This window comes from Helobdella robusta, assembly GCF_000326865.2.
Source record: "Helobdella robusta unplaced genomic scaffold HELROscaffold_18, whole genome shotgun sequence".
Classification (NCBI taxonomy): domain Eukaryota; kingdom Metazoa; phylum Annelida; class Clitellata; order Rhynchobdellida; family Glossiphoniidae; genus Helobdella; species Helobdella robusta.
Window position 1 is genome coordinate 3,312,304 of NW_008703981.1, and position 14,906 is coordinate 3,327,209.

At 36.2% G+C, this 14,906-nt stretch overlaps 1 protein-coding gene across 1 annotated transcript; it reads right to left on the minus strand.

Annotated features, from left to right (window-relative positions):
* Positions 1-4,823: 4,823 nt before the first annotated feature.
* Positions 4,824-13,819, minus strand: HELRODRAFT_191180 (hypothetical protein; the record flags this gene model as incomplete). The annotated part of the gene is made up of 24 exons (XM_009016551.1): positions 4,824-4,902; positions 4,955-5,279; positions 5,485-5,913; positions 6,092-6,209; positions 6,403-6,511; positions 6,640-6,830; positions 6,920-7,036; positions 7,117-7,712; positions 7,854-8,136; positions 8,205-8,293; positions 8,484-8,674; positions 8,861-9,061; positions 9,130-9,415; positions 9,556-9,620; positions 9,691-9,914; positions 10,179-10,378; positions 10,532-10,583; positions 11,070-11,268; positions 11,389-11,472; positions 11,810-11,900; positions 12,101-12,210; positions 13,249-13,330; positions 13,476-13,573; positions 13,724-13,819. The coding sequence occupies 24 exons, from the start codon at positions 13,817-13,819 to the stop codon at positions 4,897-4,899; spliced, it is 4,242 nt and encodes a 1,413-aa protein (XP_009014799.1). The 3' UTR covers positions 4,824-4,896.
* Positions 13,820-14,906: the final 1,087 nt, after the last annotated feature.

Here is a 14,906-nt window from a genome sequence, read left to right on the forward strand (position 1 = left end):
CGTCATCTTTTCATCATCGTCATCATCACCTTCGCCTCATCACCACAATACGCACGTACATACGTGTCGTTAATTAATTGTGACTTTTATATTATACTAATTAGAAGTTCAATGGCAATAATTTTTTAATTATGGAGAATGACACACGTGCGAATACAGACACACACACACACAAATACACACACACACACACACATACATACACACACACATATACATATGCATTCATAGATATATGCATAGAGTACAGGTATAACAAGGCATGGAAGCATACGTACACGACTGCCTGAGTGCATGTTGTCATCTTCCTCATCATCTTCATCCTCCTCGTCATCATCTTCCTCATCATCTTCATCATCATCATTCTCAATGACGTCATCGACAACGTCATCATTAGTTGCGGAAAGAATGGTTGGTACCTAGAAAATTTTTTGAAATTAATGTGAGTAAATGTTTGTTTGTTTGCGCGGGCGTGTGTGTGTATGTGTGTGTTGGTCTGTCTGCTTGTCATTCATTCATTCATGTACACATTCACTATCCGTTCGTACAACAAATTCACCGTTCGTACATTTATCTGTGCATTTACAAAAGAAACAAAAAACTTGTAGCTGGACTTGATGAATAAAATTTGAATTTATATATAATATTAAATATTACGCAACAACACCACCACCAACAACAACAACACCGACAACAACATCAGCAACAACAACGACCCACTGACATAAATCAAATAATGGGTGGATCTCTAAAAAATACGCCAAACACCCACAAACACTGTTGACACAGCACTTCCATCCTAATCACCATTCAACTATGATTAATAATAATAACTATAACAACAACAACAATAATAATAATAATAAATACCAAACCAGCAACAACAAACCTCAAACATTATTTCGAAAAAATGTTTTCAACGAAATTTCAAAATTTAATGAGTGGCCGTCTGTTAAATGAAGCCAAACAAAAATGATAATAATTATGACTAATATTACATACGTACATGCATGCATACATATACAAACAAACATACAAGCAAACATACATGTAGACAAACACACACACACACACACACACACACACATGCATGCAATTTGCCACTGAGCACGTATAAATCATTATGAAGCTTTTTAATGAACTGAGATTATTTTATAATTAGCATCAAAACGTACACACACACAACACATACACACGCACACAGCACATACAAACACACACACACAACACATACACACACATCAATGCAGAGTACTACAGACATACCTGCTACTCGATATAGCAGTTTCCAACATCACAGACGACATGCACCAACCCTATCATTATTACATCATGGTATCGCTAACAATATTAAATCCAACCGTCCGTTCATCGATCCAGTCATTCATCCTTTCATTCATTCGCTTGTTCACTCACTCATTCATTTTCACCCCATTAATTCTTCTCCTTATATATTGTGTATATGTGTATATAACACATGTCAGTTCCGTGCTGTAGGTGGAGATGTGATTTCGCTGTAAAACAAATTACAAACGAACGAACGAATGAACGAGTCAGTGAATGAACGAACGAACGAATGAACAAAAAACAAACAATGTAAATAGATGAGATGTTCACAATGGCATGAGGACTAACCTACCTACCTAGCCAGCTGGCAAGCAGAAATTCTCCCAAATGATTTGAACGTGCAGTGGAAATAACGAGTCGACGATTACAATAATATAATAATCGCACATTCAATAACAACAACAACAATAACAACAACAATAATAATAATAATAATATCATCATCACCGCAATCCTCATCACCATCATCGTCACATCACAGTTCCCAGTTCATAATCACCCAGCCATCCAACGAAGCAGACGTGAACAAACTTCTTTTTTTTTCAAAAAATTTCTTCTACGGGTGCTCCACTATGAATTGTTGCATATGGCTGATGAAAACTAACATGGCAATAGTAATATTAATAAAGATAAAAATAATAAGAAGAACAATAATTATTATAAGCCATAATAAATTTTAATGAAAACCTACTCGTAACGCGTAGAAAATCGAGTTTAAAAAATACTGTACCTAGAAAATATAACAGAGAGAGAGAGAGAGAGAGAGAAAGAGAGTGAAAGAAAGAAAGTAAGAAAAGAGAGAGAAAAAGAGAGAGAGAAGGAGTAAGATTAAGCAGAGCGAATCAGCTGCAAATTCAATTATTGTCTGTCAATTACTTTTTCCGATCAAATTATTTCCATTGAACATGAAGAAATAAGTTGTGATTGGTGTGAATGAATTGAGGAACGAATGATCGACTGAAGAGAACAAACGAACGGATGAAGGAATGAATGACACCGACGTCACCCGTTTGAGTCAAAAGCGTGTAGCTGGTGCAGAATATGAAAGCGTTATTGCCATTTAAAACCATGATTATTAATATTTAAATAAATAAAATATTTAAATAATAATATCATTATTCTTATTAATTATAATTATAATCATAATAATAATAAACGCAATCAACAAATACTCAAAAAAATAATTATATAGCAAATGATTTCTAGACAAGTATCAAACAACACTTCCTCCCCTGTGTGTGTCACAACTACACATACATACATTATATACACACACACACACACACACACATATATATATATATATATATATATATATTAAATTAATAGGTTGTAATATATATTTTAATATAATAACATAATAATAATTAATTATACATTTATTTAAATACAGTTTCAATTTCACGATCGAATTAAGTCACCCTAGCAAGATATGAATGATAAAAAATATATTAGAGATAAATAAATATGAAAAGAAAAACTTGAAAACACGATGCTATGATCAGTTAAAAACATTATTCAATAAGATTTAGTATATTATTATATTATAATTAGTAAATAAATTATGTTTAAATTATGTGAAGAAATATATTTATCACTGGCTGTTTAGCTAATGGAATCAAGTCCCAAATATTATAGATAAAGAAACATGCATCTATTTGATGACAAAAAGTTGCTGTTATTGTTGTCTATCTATAATTTTTTCAACTTGTAATGTGTATAATAAGTTGAAAATTAATCAATCAATCAGTTAATCATTTAATCGATCGATCGATCAATCAATTAACTAAACAACCAAACAACCATGAATCATTCAATCATCAACAGTACTGACAAACATACTCTAAATGAAACAAAATGTGTGTATACATGGAAACATTTATCGAAATCATTGATTAAACTCACCAGATTAACTTGAAAAATTGTTTTCAATGAAAAGATGTGAGTTATTATTTTATTTCATCTAGCTTAAAAAGAGGCAAAAACTATTATAAATTTGAAAAAAGGTATACAACTAACAGGGCACAAACATTACAAAAAAAATAATTAAGTTAAAATGAAAAAGTTGACTATGAAAGGAAAATGTTGTTATTAATGGAAAACTATAAAAATTCATTCGTTAATTAATTAATTAATTCATTCATTTATTCATCAATTCATCCGTGCATCTCTTAATCTGCATAATAAAATTAATCGTACATATACAACAGCAGAGATGTACATAACGGACTCATACATGCATATGTGAGTGTGTCTGCGTGTTTGTTTTTGTGTGTTTGTATGTGTGTGTGTGTGTTTGTTTGTATGTGTGTGTGTTTGTTTGTGTGTTTGTATGTGTGCGTTTGTGTGTGTAGATCGATCTTGATAACTAAATTAGTCAAAGTTTGTCTAAATAGAAATTGAAATATAGCAAGGAGTAACATGGAGAAATGTGACTTAACTTATCGCTACTCTATAATAAGCTACATAATTAATAAGAACTTATACTGACTATGAATACTATTAAGTAAACTGTAATAATTTATAATAACAACAATAATAATAATAATAACAATAATATTAATAATGATGATAATAACAATAATGATAATTAGCAATAATAAAATATTAATAAAATTGAAGGGAAAAATATCATGTGCAATGAATGGTTGAAGATTTCTCAAATATCAGAGAAATTTCATTTAAAAGTGGATCGAAAACATGTACGAACGAACGAACAGATGCATGAATTAATGAACGACCAAACAAATGAATGAATTATGAATGAAATGAACGAACTAGTGAATCAATTAACAAATGAATTAATGAATGAACGATTGAATGAATTAAATAATGATTAATAAAAATGAAAGAAACTTCTTCTAAATAAAGAATTAAAAAGAAGTGGAGTAAGAACAAATAATTTATGTAAAAAAGATTTTTCTTGAAAATTAAAATCGGAATAAGATAAAAATTCAAAATCCAAAGTATGAAACTAACAAAGGAACGATGGAAACAGCCCACGTCACACGTATTTATTATTGCTTGCAAGACAGGGTAAGATAGAAAGAGGACACACGCATATCTAAATGAGCACAGAGATCAATCATAACGTCGCAATTATCAGTTCAATGCCGTCTATTCATTACATTGTCTTAAAAAGTAGCTAAGCTTATGAAATAATAATATTATTAATATTAATGGTAAATACATTACATAACAAAAATTTACGAAAAACACCGCCCGTGAAACTTCAGCAATCGACCGGCCACCGATTGTTTTAACGAAAGAAGAAGAGATAACGAAAAATCGGAAAATTTTTGGGAGAGGTACACGGGGATGTGACGTAAGAAAGGTCAAAGTTCAAAAATGGATGGTGTGTTTGATGAATGAAAACTTGAATGAATGAATGAGTGAGTGAATGAGTGAGTGAGTGAATGAATGAGTGAGTGAGTGAATGAATGAAAAACAAGAACACAGCTTTTTATTGAAATGTTCAAACTTATCAAGAATACTTATGGCTCAATTATTCATCTACCCATTCATTCATTCATTCATTCATTCATTCATTCATTCATTCATTCATTCATTCATTCATTCATTCATTCATTCATTCATTCATTTATTCATTCATACTCATCCTCTCAACGTCAGTAGCCACGTGACTCATGACTTGTCCGTTGACTTCTTGAACCACGGTCGACCTCGTTATGACCGTTCTATTGGAAGTCACGTGACGTGACTGAGGAGATGATGACGTCAGCGATGACGAAGTAATGGTGGGCGGGCTGCTAAATGAGGATGAGTTGTTCTGGAAAGTTGTTGTTGTTGTTGCTGCTGTGACGTTTTGCAGGTTGTTGGATGATGAAGATTGTGTGTTGTTGTTGTTGGATGGCGTCGTCAATCCCTCGATCCTCAACTCAACATTTGCATGTCTTGTCTTCTCGTTGCAACTGTTTAAATTTGAATTACTATCATACATCTTCCATCTATCTACTATTTATCTATCCATCCATCCAACTATCTATCTACTATCTATCAAGAATATAATTACAATTCAAGAAACATAGCAACAGGCAAAACATCGCAGTTACCATCAAAACTGCAATGAGAGACAAACACTCTCCCACCCACCCACTCACTCACTCACTCACTGACCTATCTCTTCCATCATCATCATCTGACCAGCCAGCAGCAGAAGCAGCAGCAGCGCCATCTTGGTTGCTGGCAAGCACGTGACCAGCAACCAGATCGTGAGGTCTCTGACTGCCTCCCACGCCACACCCGTCTTCTACGACGTGGCTTCCGGTCTTTGCAGCTGCTGTAGTGGCAGCAGTAGCAGCCGAAGCAGCTGCGCTACCGTCATTAACATTAGTAAGAATGGTCTTGAACTGTTTGTACTGCTGCTGTTGCTGATGATGTATAGCAGCGAAATTCAAAGTAGGTCGAGTATAATTAGTGCGCAGTTGAATTATTGAGCGTGTATACAGCGGGAAACGAGTTGACAGACTGATCCACTGGAGTTCAGAGGTCGACGAGAACGTGCCTACTTCACCGTTGTTCGTGATGATGTTACACTGCGGCATGCTGGTCGGGGCGGTGTGTGTCGGTATCATGTTTCGCGCTCACATTAAAAAGTACATGGAATGATAATAATCGGCAGGCAGCAGTAATAAAAAATACGCTGACGTTCGACTATCTACTTACACGGACTTAATAAAATGAATGCATGCAAAGAAATGAAAGTACGTGAAGGCATTGTAACCTGGCATCGGTGGTCACGTTGTTAACTTTCAGTTGTATCTTGAGATGTGGTAGGTTGAACATGAGCAGCTGGTTGGTTGTCGTCAGGCAGACGAGGTTGTGCTCCATGTAGTTCTCGTCTGCTCAGTGCGGTGATGTTGTATTATTGTTCGTGATGGTTGCACGCTAAAAATAACTCTTTCTAGCAACCAACCAACCAACCAATCAACCAGCAGCAACAACAACAACTGCAGCAGCAGCAACAACAACAACAACAACTGCAACAACAACAGGACAGTAAGAGAGGACATGGAATCCAAGAAAGCAACTGACCACTCCTGCTGATGAAACTGGCCACATTAGCGGCATAGTTGTACTGGTGGTCGCCAGCAGACGTCAGGTTGTACTTGCAGGCTGGCTTCAACGATGGCAACAAAAACAACTGCAGATGGTCGAGTTATGATTATGATGATGACCGTGATGGTGATGATGACGATGATCGTGAAAATTACGATGGAGATAATGTGACAGCATCATCGTCAGACCATCATGAGCAGGCGGCAGACTTACCTTAAACTGTTCCTGAGTAGCCACAACCACAGAATGCCCAGCACCACCACTACAAGCAGCAGAAGCAGCGGCGGTAGCGCCATCTACCTCCACCTCGTAGTCATAATCACATCTTGATACGGGTCTCATGGTTTTATCGAGGACGCTGATTTGCATGACTGGAGATCGATGCTTGAACGTTATTTCCTTGGCTGTGTGTGCGTGTGTGTGTGTGTATAACAACTATGTATATCATATATAGCATTACATAACGAAGAGACAAAAGACGAAAGAAAAGTACCCAAACAGCAAGAGACTTGACTCTCTTTCTTCTTCTCATCTCTACTGACTTGCAATTGGTGGATATAAATAGTTCCGGCGCTTGTACCCGCCCACAGCGTTAAACTTTTGCCGGCTCCTGGCGTGATTATTAAATGATACATTATACATTATCAGCTGGTCATAACAAGCACCAACATCTTCACCATCGGCACTGACCAGACACGAGGTAAGTCTCAGCAAAGGTCAGACATTTCACTTCAGTCAGCTTGGGTTCCTCCATCACAAATGCACCACCCCCACTGGCCCCCCCGCTCTTGCTAATATTAGATTTCCTAAAATTGTGGGACACCCTCTTGGGTCTGACTAACTTCTGAGTGGAAGGCACGGTGGCCGATCTAGAAGGCGTAGATTTTCGTGACGTCATTCGTTTAGCGCCCCCTTCGTCATCGTCGTCGTCGTAATAATCGTAATTGTCGTTTGAGTTGTTGTTGTTGTTTGTTTCGCTGCTGAGGTTGTTGTTGTTGTTGTTACTGCTGCTGCTACATTCGATGAGTTCCGGGTTGGACTGCGTGTCTGAATTCCTTCGTCTGTTTGTTCGTTTTGCCACTGCAGCTGTCATCGTTGATGACGTGGTTGCTGTGCTGGCTGCTGCTGCTGCTGTGGTTGACTGTTTGACGGGCAGTGTCATGCTTGCGGACGAGTGAGGTTGTTGTTGGTGGTAGTGCGGAGGGGGCGTCTGACTGGTGGCGACAGCAGCAGCAGCAGTAGTAGTAGTAGCGAATTTCGATGAAGATGACGGTGGAGAATCAAGTCTACGAAAGAAAAAGAAAAAAATATAGAACTGCTGAAAAGTGATTGGAATGCATAAATGAATCATCGTCACTGCCTTCATCATTTCTATCATCGTCTTCATCATCATCATCCTCATCATCCAGCATCATCGTCATTAGAACCTAGATGATGAGGCCACAGATAACTCTTGCAGTACTTGTGAACTACTACCACTCAAGTTCTTCTCAGCAGCAGCAGCAGCAGCAGCAGAGAGACGAGGGGACTGGCCGCTCCCTGTACCACCCTGTTGTTGGGTGGTGAACGTTCCCTTACTCCCCGTCGTAGGCCCCCTAGTGCAGGGCCCTCCACTTCCAGTACTCAACAATTTTTTTCGCTTCAACTTTCTGAACGATTCTCGGAATGATTTGTGCAGTGATTTGGTTTTCAAGTGGAATAGGTTGGAACCTGCTTGGATGATGATGATGATGTGGTCAACAGCCAGCCAGCCAGCCAACTGACAGTCAACAACTAACCCGGCGAAGCAAGAGTTCTCCTCGTCAAGATAGATTTATTTTGCAGCAGATCGAACACAGCGTACCCATACATGGTCCCCACTGACAACCTGAGATGATGAATGCTGATGAATGAGGCCAGTAAACAAATCCACCAATCAATCAATCAATCATTCATTCATTCATTCATTCAATCAATTAACTGGTTAACCTGCCAGCAATAAATCAACCAACTAATCAATCAAATGACAGCCAAAGAACTAACAATTTTGTTTTGCTATGATAGGCCAAAGAACTAACAATTTTGTTTTGCTATGATAGGCCAGAGAAGTAGTTGGAACAGGCGGATTTAGTTGTATCAAATTAGTCAGGCGGTACCCTAACTCGACATTTCTCATGAACTTCGACCATGAACCTCTGAAGGTCATGGGGGCGTGACCCGTCCACGAGTAACCGCTACTCTCTTCCACTATGTCCAGTGTTGATGTCTGCTGTTCGTATGGACAGGTGCGTGTATGTTCGATCGAACATCGCCAAACAACACAAAACATGAAAAGTAGTAGCAACGCTAGCCAAAACAAAACAAACCCAACAACAACAACATCACTAACAACAACAACATCAACATCACTAACAACAACAACAACAACAACAACAACAACAACAACATTACTAACAACAACAACAGCAGCAGCAGCATCATCTAGCGCAACTTTTTTTTCATTTTTTCCCTTAGATGCTATTGACCTATCAAAATACTCAAAAATCATAATCTGGCCAGCATTCCCAGTGCATATCAGCGTGCTTCCCTGGTTGTGTGAGGAGACGTGCTGTATGCCAAACTGCGGCTCGTCACAAAATGCGTCGAACACCCCAACCTGCAACGAGATAATAACAATTTTTACATTTATTATTATTATTATTGTTGTTGTTGTTGCGGACCAACTTTTCGAAATGGCGGCCAGTCCTGATCATCATCCTCAACTCTCTTCTTAGAAAACCCATCTGCCTTCTTTTTAGAATCAGCCACATCATCATCATCATCATCGCCATCATCGTCGTCGTCTTCATCGTCATCACCGTTCTGATTGTTGCTGTTGATTTTGTTATTGTTGTTGTAACTTCTGCTGCTGCTGAGTGTGAAATACTTCGAAGTGTCCAGCGTGTAGATCTTCCTCAAGAGGCCATCCGCCTTGCCATGGCACCACAGACTTACTGAACCGTTTTCGTGTCTGTGTGTGTTTGTTTGTTTGTATATGCGTGCGTGTGTGTCTCTGTATGTGTGCATATGTTTGTCTGTTCTGTCTGTCTGACAAATGACTGATAGAATGAATAAATGAATGAATGAACGACAGCAATAAGAACCACCAACCCAAACATAAGAAGACCTCTTCTGCCATGCTCCCCAACTTTCAGACCCCCAGATAATGGCCAGGGCTTGAATTAATAAACGAATAAATTAACATAAATTAACATAAATTAATATAAATTATAAAAACCGACTGACCCTAGAGGAAATAAATGGAGAGGCCCTGATTTTAAACTGTTCATATTCATGCAGAGAATCCAATATAACTTCCTTAACGTTGGACGAATAATGAGAACACAGGATGGGATTTGATTGGATGCAGTGTAAGTAGGGTAAGTCAAACGTCGGCCAATTACATGAAAGTAGGTCAATCAATACTATTTCCTCTTCGGTCAGTATTACAAGGGCGAATGTTTCTTCATCTTTGGAGGAATAAAATGAACAACTTATCTAGGAGAATACTAATGAGAACACTTCCTGTACCCCAACTCGTTACCCCTACCCCAACCGCCACTACAACTACTACAACAACAACAACTACTACTTCTACTACTACTACTACTACTACTACTATGTCTTACTAATGCTACTTCTGCCACAGACTCTACTACTCATAACAACAACAGCAGCAAAACATAAATTCCAGGAACAACAACAACGACGAGAACAAAAAAATTCCAACCAACCATCGCTATCGTCATCGTCGTCATTGGAATTACTACCATTAGCAGCACGACAACCACTGCAGATGATGACGTAATCGATGATGCGTGACGTCATATCGAAGACCACGTGATCATAACTGTTGTTCATGACGCTGATGGTATTTTTGTCCTGGTGACCTGCCTTCGGCATCCCTCCGGTGAATATTACGAACGTGTCCCCGCTGTTTCGTGTTGTGGTTGTTGTTGTTGTTTTACAGTGGTTGTTGGTTGTTTGGCGTTGTGGTGTTGTTGTTTTTGCAAAAACAGCATTATTTCCATGCAAATTCCATAGCATTATACCGAAAACGAGTTAAGAAGTCATCAGCACAACGAACCTTCTCACAGGCAGCCACCTGGCTGAATGGATTGCCTTGCATGGGAAAGGTCCTGGGAATTAATTACAAACAAATTTTTTACAAAATTACAAACAAATTTTTTACAAAATTACAAACAAATTTCCAGAGTTGTTAAGAATATATATATACATTGTATGAACAGAACAGTCTCTGCATTAGCTATTGTATCAGTAATTCTTTTGATGGCGAGTATCAGACTTGATACTGCCAATACTATTTGAACAGGGGAAAAACAATACTCGATGATGCCGATACTTTTGAGCATCAAGTGAGTACATAAACTTCTGTTAATGATCATTTCAATTTTCAAGTGGCGAGTTCGGATTTGAAATAAAGTTTCTACTAGTCGGAAACGTTGCTCTGTTCTTTCCAGTGGTTTGAAACTACTTGAAAGAGCTTTCAAACTTCCAATTAACAAATTTTTCAACTTTTAAAAAGCATTAAATACTGCATAAAATCGCAAATATATAGAAACACATACAAGAACAGAGAATAACATGCAAATCCAACAACAAACCATATGGACATGTTGGTTGTTCATTTTGCTGCTGTTGGGTTGTAGAAGCAGTGGCAGCAGTAGTAGTAGTGGTTGTAGCAGAAGTAGTTGCTGTCGCAGCTGCTGCTGTGCTAATACATTGCCAGACCACGTAGCTACCGTCCACATGACAGCTTATCATCTCCAGGCCATCTGGCGAGAAGCTTACTTGCTCCATTGCCTGTTAAGTGTTTAGTTCGATGGCGGATGGATGGATGGATGGATAAATGAAAGTATTAATCAATGAAGCAGCCAGCTAACCAGCCGACCAATCAAACAGCAAGAAGAGCGACCAACTAACCACAGAAGCACGGATATGAAAGACCGTCCTCCACTTAGAACAATCCCACATTGCGATGAGACCTGAGTTGAAACCTATCAAGAACTGGGTCCATGAATAAATTATTAAATTATGCTAATGAGTTGGTTGCTAGTAAGTCGATCAGAATGCATAAATTGTGCCAACTAATTGTACATAGCTTACATGATCATCGTTGCACGGTCTAGAAGAGAGTGAAACCACCCTGCCTGCATTCAATTGGTTGACATCTGGCAGGCTGCATATGACCAACCAATTAATTAATTATTAATCAACCAACCAATCAGTCACTCAACTAACCAACCAACCAATCAACCAACCAATCAACCAACCGACCAACCAACCCTTTGATAATCTCGTGCAGGTGAATGAACATTTGATCTTGGATAATGAACTCCCCGACCTTCAACATCTGCATGCATCCACTGCGACCAACCAGCATCACGTTATTGCCGCTTGGAGATATCTCAAAATTGAATGCATCATCTAATTTGCTGCATGAATGGATGAGTGAGTGAGTGAATAAATAAAAGAGTGCATGAATCGAGTGAATTGGTAGATGAATGGATGGATTAACTGATTAATGGATAGAAGGTTTGAAAAACAGATTCACAGACAAATTGATGAATGAATAAATGAATGAGCGAATGAACAGATGAATGAATGAACAAATTTTATGAAAGCAAAGACCAACCAATCCTTGAGAGATAAGATATGAAGACATTTGATCTGCGTGTCTTCCACATTAACATCAATCTCCCAGATGGAGAGCCTGTTGTCAGATGTCAGTGCTACCAACCTAGCCTGCCAATGTGTGCATGATTGAATGATCGAATGAATGCATGAATGAATGAATGAATGAATGAATGAATGAATGAATGCGTGAATGAATGAATGAATGAATGAATGAATGAATGAATGAATGCGTGAATGAATGAATGAATGAATGAATGCGTGAATGAATGAATGAATGAATTATGAAGAAATTAATGAGAAGCAAGTAAACGTTAAACAAGCCACACAAAAAATAAAGACCAAACTCAATAAACTTTTTCTTCAATATTTTCTTCAATATTTGGAATTAATGAAAAAATCATCATGATTTATGTTTGTGCCTGTGTGTATGTGAGTATATAAGTGTGTGCGTGTGTATGTGAGTATTTAAGTGTGCGTGTGTTCTGTCTGTATAATCAAAAAACTGCTTTAATTATCAATTTAGAAAAAATTGAATAATGGTATAAATTTTAAGTGGATAATGATTTAAATCTTTAATAGTGATAATATAAATAATAATAATATAAATAATAATAATAATAAGATAATTTGAAAATGATTGCACTGGCTTATGAGAAATAGTCAATTGAAAACGAACTCAAATTTAAAATTTATTCTCATGTGATTCCATTCCTTGGTTCGAAAAATTTTTTTAAACGCGCGCACACACACACGCACGCACACGCGCACACACACACGCACGCACATACAGCCACTTAAAAAAGAAGATAACAAATTTAATTAACAATTAACTTATGTCGAAGAAAAATTTATCTGGAATCAAATTTATTGGCATCATTATCAATCTTGGTGCATATAAGTTGATGTTAATTTTTGTTGTGTCATCATCATCTTCATCGACGTCTTCATCACCCCCATCATTTTCATCCTCACCACCATCACTTACGAGCTAAACTGAACAAAATAGTATGTGACCTGATAAAACATTGTCACAACAACACACAACAAACAACTCGACAGCATACAAAACACACACAACAAATAACCCACACAACAAACAACAACACACCCTACAAAAACAACACAGCACACAACAAACCAACCAACCTGCCCACTGACGAACTTGAGGCCTTCCACACTGATACACCTGTCAAACTGACCAGACAACTCAACTCCAGGTGAACCGTACCTAATGAGAACAATTCAATACAATCATCTTCTAAATTAGTATAAACACACATGCCTGTATGGACCGATAAATACATACATACAGGCACAGCACAAATACATACACACATTATGAAAATTAATTTTAACTTTAAAAAAAAACTAACACTCTTATCTTTCCAGTTTTTGTTCCGATGGCAATCAAACTCAACAAAGGATCATAAGTTAGGCAGGTTGGCTTTGATGGAAAGCCAAAATTGGGCCCCTGAATAAATTTATAGTTGTGTCATCTTACATAATATTAAGCTATTGTTAGGTGAACACGTGAGAATCAATGCAACAAGAGGAGGACTGCAGCCATATTTTATCATTCCACCACCTCATGTTAAAAAGAATATGATTGGGAAATAAAAACCTTGTTGACAGCAAATAGTTCCTTCTTCAATTTCTGCCTAGCTTCACTTTCTTTCTTTTCTTTCTTCAGCCTCAACCTCCTCAGCATGCTATTCATCTCAATTTTTTTTCAAAACTTTCACAATATTTTGGTTATTTCTTCTTATTTTTTTAATTTACTAATTATTCAGAAATTATTATTTTTGTTGACAATGATGCCTGAATATTTTAATATAGCAGTAATTATTAAAACTTCAAATTTTGTGTACAGGCAAAATTGCATTCATGTTACTTGGTTACATTTTTATAGTAAACTGTCATTCATTAATATAAAACACACCAATACATATTGTATAAATAAATAAATATATATACTTATTTATATGAAGTAGTAACCATCAGCAGCATATATATATATCCATGAAACACAAATGAACCAAAACACTTTCTATATTAGTCAAAATTAAGTCATCACATATACATCTAAACATGTGTATATATAAATAAATAAATATACACAAATATTATAAAAATAGTGATGCTAAGATATGCTATGAAATGAATCTTTAATTTTAGTATAAAAATCTTTATGAATCAATCAGAGGTTGTACACAAATATATTTTTTAAGAAGTGTTCTTTCTATCTCAACCACCAAACCTGTTAAAAAAATAGCTTAATTGATACATGTGTAATATATTATAAAAAATTATTAAATGTATTATATATGCTATCAATTTAGTTATACTGTTATATATCAGTTATGTAATATTATAAAAAATTATAACTATTTCAAATTTTTATTTCATTGGCAACTGGCAATGAAAATGTAATTATTATTATAACATGCAGCAAATATTATATTTAATCTTTTTTAATGAAACATAATACAAGTGATTAACTGATTTTAAAATAAATGAAATTAAGAAAATATTTAATATTTATTTATTCAAATATTATCTTTCATATTAATTTTGTCATTTATCAATAATTTAAAAAATGTGATGCACTAACTAACAGAAAATGGCTCAAATAAGCACAAACAAAATAAAATGAATAACTAAAACTAAATAAAAAATAATAATAAATGGATCTAATCTTCTCAATCAATCGCAATATGAATACAATAAAATTATAAAAAACTACTAAATAAAATAAAAATATATGTATGCATTGTAATGTAATCTGTATGAAACATACCATGCAA